The sequence below is a fragment of the Penaeus monodon genome, chromosome 24, assembly GCF_015228065.2.
Source record: "Penaeus monodon isolate SGIC_2016 chromosome 24, NSTDA_Pmon_1, whole genome shotgun sequence".
NCBI lineage: Eukaryota > Metazoa > Arthropoda > Malacostraca > Decapoda > Penaeidae > Penaeus > Penaeus monodon.
The window spans coordinates 13558249-13558954 of NC_051409.1; the positions used below are offsets into that span (position 1 = coordinate 13558249).

Genomic DNA, 706 nt, shown 5'->3' on the forward strand with positions numbered 1-706 from the left:
TATTCATGCATCAAATACAATGTGTATTTGATAAACTAGTGTAGTTATGGTAAATCTTTACAGTGCAGACACTTTTCACCAGAGACCAAATCCCACTTGGTCTCTATTTAACACTCCTAAATTGCTGTGACTGTGTATCCTGGGCCATGGCCCGGGGTTAGGGTTGGTGGGGGGGCTTTGCCTCCCCAGGGTTACTGATATCTTCCTGGGTTAGCAAGCCAGTGATTTATGTGTGAGATATTGCCCCTCTTAGCCAACTAGAGAGCCTAACACATCCTGTTCTCTCTCAGGCAATGCCTAAGGGCATGTGACTTGTGGGCATGAGGGTCCTTATAAAGAACAGGACAGAATACATGCATCATAGTAACATGATGTAAATGATCCATCCTCCATAGCTGTGCCCAAGTCAAACATGATGGGAAAACCCATCATCCAGAACTACCACTAGTTCAATCATGATGTGAAGTATGTATTAGGTTAAGGATCATGTATTATCTGGATGAAGGTAATGAAAATAAGTATGTATATATATATTTTCTTTTTCTCTATATACAGGCACAAGGAATATGGCAGAAAATGTGAAGTCATGGTTATATGCCTTCTGTGGGAAAAAGAAGGTCACACCCAACTATGAAGTCAGAAATTCAGGTTAGTGCAAGTAAACTTATTTCAGAATATTCTGGAAGTGGTCTTCTTGTGTGGTAAA

At 40.5% G+C, this 706-nt stretch overlaps 1 protein-coding gene across 1 annotated transcript in view; it reads left to right on the plus strand.

The window, feature by feature from the left end:
• The window catches only part of LOC119588864 (dosage compensation regulator-like), a 10341-nt gene that overhangs the window by 3059 nt on the left and 6576 nt on the right, over window positions 1-706 (plus strand). Inside the window, exon 2 of the mRNA XM_037937502.1 lies at window positions 556-648. Coding sequence (XP_037793430.1) covers window positions 567-648 — 82 coding nt within the window. The 5' untranslated portion in view covers window positions 556-566. The remainder of the gene's footprint in view (window positions 1-555; window positions 649-706) is intronic.